Genomic DNA, 5,279 nt, shown 5'->3' on the forward strand with positions numbered 1-5,279 from the left:
GGGAAAATAACTGAAGAATTAAGGCTAGAAGTGGACAGAGTATAGCTGGGGAATTCAAGCCATAAACTGAGGTAAGTTTCAAGTTCAATTGTTGAATTATGTTGAAGTCAGAGCTTGCATGGATTCTAGTTTCTTGAGCTAATTTTAGGTACTTAAGGGAATTAGGAGTTATTTATAGGCTAGATATAATGTTTAGGCCAAAAGGATAGGAATTCTAGGCTTAAATCCAAGTATGGTTGCTGGGTTAGGGTGTGAATTTGACAGTGATTTATTCACTGATTTCTGCGAGCGACATGATATTATCAAGAGCTTCTCATCAATTGCTCATCCCCAAGAGAATGGACAAGTTGAAGCAGTCAACAAAATGTTGAAGGATACGCTGAAGAAAAGGCTAGAAAAAGCTAAGGGGGCATGGCTGGAACAATTGCCTGAAGTACTTTGGTCGTACAGAACTTCCCACCGAACAGGAACGGGTCATACTACATTTTCTTTGGCTTATGGATATGAAGCTATGTTGCCTGCTGAGTTAGATCCGCCTTCGCATCGTAGAATAATGTACGATCAAGATTCAAACAGCCAGCTATTGATAGAATACCTTGTCTCAATCGATGAGAAACGTGAACAAGCCCAACTCCGAGTAGCTGCGTACCAGCAGAAAGTCGCCCGATATTTCAACTCTAAAGTGTGAGAAAGAAAGTTCAGCGTTGGAGATCTTGTACTCTGAAGAGTTTTTCTAAACACCCGCGACCAAGCTGCTGGAGTACTCGGACCTAATTGGGAAGGGCCATACCAGATTGAAGAAGTCCTTCACCCGGGTACCTATAAACTTGCATGCTTAAACGGAGATCTCGTTCCTCGCTATTGGAATGGAGAACACCTGCGCAAGTATTACCAATAAACAATTCTTCTTAAAGAATTGGCTTGTATTAATTTTACTTTTTACAAGTTTTGAAAAAGGATTGGTCATTTTATGTGACCAATCGCTTATAAGTGTAAGATCTTATTGATCACTCGTACAGACATGTCTCGTCCATTTATTACGAGAAATATAAGGGATTGTGCGCAGCCAGTCATTTCTTGCCAATTATTGTATTTATTACAAGTATTTGCTCATTACGTGTGTTTTTTTGCTGTATTATAATTCTAATTATATTGCTACGAGCAGTAATGTTCAAAAAGGTTCTGGTCAAGGCAAGTGACCAAGGACCTAAAGCTCCTCGATCACTTGGGGGGCATATAAGGTACAAGTAAGCAAAGCATGTCATTAAAAGGTATGTAAACACATGAGCAAAATAAGTGAAAGCATGCTAGGGTACTTAGAGTATTTTTCAAAATTTTGTTAAATCAAACCAAAGTGCTATGCTAAGTTCAGTCATGCGAACAAGATATTATAATAAAATAAAAAGATGTTATAATATCAAAAATGAATTACTTTACACCACAAGCAGTATTGCTCGGATGTAATTGTCTGATTAAAAGGAAAATAGCTGCCCGCGCAACAATAAAAAATTAGTGTCTTTACATCACGACCAGGAGGTTGTGTAATTAAAATATCAAAATAAAAAAGGGAAAAAGACTAAGGGGCTGGAGGATCTTGAGGAACGTCCTGGTCGACAGCTGCGCCAGCTTCATTGTCTGTACCATCTATCCCTGTTGCCAGAGAAATCTCCGGGGAAGCAGGTACTTTAGCCCTCTCTTCTTCCTCCAGGCGAATGGCACACTGAGACATTAGAGTCCGCCTCAGGCGCTCTAACAGATAGTTGAAGTTCGCCCCCCGGTTGTGCTTCCAGAACTCGTAAAAGCAAAGATGAGTGCCTTCCTTGTACTTCTCCAAGTTCTTGGCTTCAGCTTCCTCAAGCTCCTTCACGCGCTTCTCCAGCTCCTGCCTGCTCGCAATTAAATCAAGCTCGAGCTGTACGGACTGCTGGTAGTTGAGTTTGACGCTTTCCCTTAACTTTTCTTTGTCTTCGTTGGATTTCTTCAGGCCATCCCGAACCTCCAGCAGCTCCACGGTCAGAGTGGCTTTTTGCTCGAGCAGTTCCTCTTTCTGCTTAGACAGGTCCATATTCTTCTCAAGTAACTCGACGTTCTGTTTAGTTAGCTCATTGTTCCTCTCGAGCAACTCAGCATTTTTCTCTTCGAGTGCTTTCTTAGCCTCGGCGAGCCTAGTGTCGAAATTTTTGGCTCGGGACACCATCGCTCCAGCACGGCGCCAACCAGCGGTCATGGTCAGTAGTCCCTGTAATCAGATAAAAAAAGATAAAGTGATGGCAGAGAATCAAAAATAAATTATCCAACATCAGTAAGTGACTTACGCTAACTATCTCGTTCAGCCCTCGATTGAGTATTTGGTCAGGCTCCATGGAAAAGGTTTCAGTAATAGCCTCCTGACTGCGTTTATGTTTGGAGAGCTTGTATATCCTCTCCCTGGCTGAGCTGACCACGATGCTGGACAGGGAACCTTCGGGCTGATTACGCCGCGTTTGGCTGCTAGGGGCATGAAGAGTAGGCTGCTGGTCGACGGGTGTTGGAGGATTGGAATTTTGGTCGGCCAGAGGGGTTGAGGCCAGCTGCTCGAGTGGTGATGGAGGTGGTGTGTTCTCCTTCGAAGGGATGGTGGCTGGAGGATCATCGATTTGAGCCTTCTTTGAGGTGGTTTTACTGCTCTCCCCTTGGGCCCTCTTGTTGTCCTTTTTCTTGCCAGAAGATGCGGCAGCAGCCTTATAATGCTCGAACATGTCCTCAGAGTCCATATCTGCACAAAAGGAAACAACACGAGCAGTGAGACAATATAACGCCCTGGATAGCCAAGACCGTTACACTGTGTGTTTATAAAGTGCCAGACTTGCTAACCAAGTCATACTATTAAAATCGTGTCACAAAAGCTATAAAGGAACTAGGGTTAAAAGTGTGTTGGTCTCAAAAGTCACATTTTTGTTAAGGAGCATTACTTGTTTACACGGGATCCCAAAAATACAAGTTTAAAGATCGTTTACAAAAGTTATAAAACTCAGGTACAATAACCAGCCATTCTAAGGCAAAATAAACAGTTAGGTAATCCTTGTCCTGACTCACTCCTCGACCACGGTGATCGAACAACTGGCTATGTACATTTCACCTCGGAGCTCTCCACCTCAGGCCTGGTCCAGCTTGCCTTTGCCTTTACCTGCACCACGTAGCACCCGTGAGCCAAGGCCCAACAAGAAAACACAACAACTACAGAGCACAAGCAATTAGCAGACAAATCGATATCTCACATTGCATTACATAACCTCAACCATAAAATCAATCAGAATAATCAAGTACTCCACATACTAGGCATATCAATTTAGTTACATGTACAGTTTACAAATGATAACTAGGGCTAGCGCTCACAGGCCGCTCCCTCTGTTATCCCGTTGTCCTTGGCTACCAGTGGCCAATCCGCGCCCTGTGCGCTAATATCGTGTACGGCACTCTTAGGCCGCTTTTACATGTCCCATGGCGTAATACCAACATTGACACGATGCAATTCTCGGGAGCACTTAGTCCCATCACGATCATATAACCGGGTGCAGTTTTCTTACCTTTCAATTCAATAGCTTTGATCCCTCGACACCTTGAGCACGATCCCCCTCGAGCCCTAGCGCTCACCTACACAATCATGGCCAAAGTCATCATCAACCCTCAAGTTCAAAACCTAGTCCCGGGGCCAATCCCGAGCCCCCGAGAAGTCCTAGTTCCACCAAACAAGGTGGTGGAACCAAACCCCAAACCTTAGGTCAAAAACCCTTGCAAACAACCCTAAAATCCCCTTCAGAAGGCATGGTAGCACTACAACGCTCTTGGAAGGGCACTACAGTGCTACAAACAGAAGCCAAAAACCCTTCAGCAACATGGCCTAGCACTACAGTGCCCAAAGGCTAGCGCTGTAGCGCTAGTCACAGACAGCCCAGCACCAAAATTTCTCTTCTGCGATTTTCTTGAACCAACCTCAACCAAACCTCTTCCAATTCTTACCCAAACTTAAAAACAACCTCATGACCACACTCCACTCATCCCAAGCACCCCAAACACCTAAAACCCAAGCACATGCATCCACAAACTCAGATTTCACCATAGCCACTCCTAAGCTCTAAAACTCAGTAAAAACCAGCTGAACATCAAAGTTTAGAGTTTAGACCTTATACCTTTGATAGAATTTCGACTACAAGCTGCCTCTAGACTCCTTTTGATTGCTCCTCCTTAACCTTTGCCCTGAATTTCCCAAGGTCCCCATCAAATTCTACTTATACACCATAGTTCATAAACCAAACCAGCAACTGAAGAGATTATAGAATCTTACCTCAAGTGATGGTCTAATCTTGCTAAACCCTTATCAAATCCTCAACCTTAGCTCAGTAACCTTGTGGCTTAATTGGGCTAGCTTCCCCCTGAGTTTTACTCCAGGAATCCTCAAGAAATTGGTGAAGAAAGCCTAAACCGACTTAAAGAAACTCTCTCTGTTTTTCCCTTTTTCTTTCCCCTTCCTTTTCCTTCTTTTTCAGACTTCTTTGATATTCTACAAATTCCACTAACATAAAGCCTTAATATAATTTAACTTCTGTAAAGAAAATGACCATTATGCCCTCCCTATTAATTCTAACCCTTTAGTCCACTTAAGGGCAGTTTAGTCATTTCACCCAATTCCCGCTAATTCCTCGAGTGTCTTTATTATTTCCCGCTTAGTTCCCGATACCTAATTAATCACCAATAATATTCCTCAACGTCAAAATAGACTCCAGTATATCCGCTAAATTCCCATTTATACCCCTGAGCTCACCCCGAGCCGGGTATAAATCCCCACTATGACTTTTCTGCTACTTTGCTCACTAAGATCGTCTCGAGTCGCAGATCACAGATATATCCACATAATAATGTGGTCTCGACAATTATCACATATATCAAAGCAGTTATGCCCATAATGGCCAAAATTACGATTATGCCCTTCTAACCTAATCAGGGCCTACATGCATACTAACACACATAGTCATGCATCTCAAATACTCAAGTAATCATATAACATGTTTTAAATCATAATCATGCATCTAAATCATTAAAACCACACATAATTCCCATTATGCCCTCCAGGCACACTAATCAAGGCCCTTAAGCCTTATTAGTGAATTTGGGTCGTTACAGACAAGGTATTTATATGGGGCTAAAAATTAAAGTGAAGAGATTATAAGTAAAGTACCCGTGCTACAACTACTGGTCGCTACATTACTTACTGAACTACTTACTGCCTGGAAGAAATCTGA

General features: G+C 42.8%; 1 protein-coding gene across 1 annotated transcript; it reads right to left on the reverse strand.

Annotated features, from left to right (window-relative positions):
* Positions 1 to 1,576: 1,576 nt before the first annotated feature.
* On the reverse strand, positions 1,577 to 2,753 carry LOC133806891 (uncharacterized). Its single transcript, XM_062244989.1, has 3 exons — positions 2,316 to 2,753; positions 1,868 to 2,239; positions 1,577 to 1,720 (listed from the first exon to the last, which is right to left on the reverse strand). The coding sequence occupies exons 1-3, from the start codon at positions 2,751 to 2,753 to the stop codon at positions 1,577 to 1,579; spliced, it is 954 nt and encodes a 317-aa protein (XP_062100973.1).
* Between the last annotated feature and the right edge of the window lie 2,526 nt (positions 2,754 to 5,279).

The sequence above is a fragment of the Humulus lupulus genome, chromosome X, assembly GCF_963169125.1.
Source record: "Humulus lupulus chromosome X, drHumLupu1.1, whole genome shotgun sequence".
In the NCBI taxonomy this organism is placed as follows: domain Eukaryota; kingdom Viridiplantae; phylum Streptophyta; class Magnoliopsida; order Rosales; family Cannabaceae; genus Humulus; species Humulus lupulus.

Bases quoted from the DNA above. Each gene is read 5' to 3' on its own strand.
- LOC133806891 (XM_062244989.1), bottom strand. From the start codon at position 2,753: ATGGACTCTGAGGACATGTTCGAGCATTATAAGGCTGCTGCCGCATCT. The intron at 2,240-2,315 runs GTAAGTCACTTA...ATCTGATTACAG, and splicing joins GGCTGAACGAGATAGTTAGC to GGACTACTGACCATGACCGC. The intron at 1,721-1,867 runs GTGAAGGAGCTT...CTAATGTCTCAG, and splicing joins GGCAGGAGCTGGAGAAGCGC to TGTGCCATTCGCCTGGAGGA.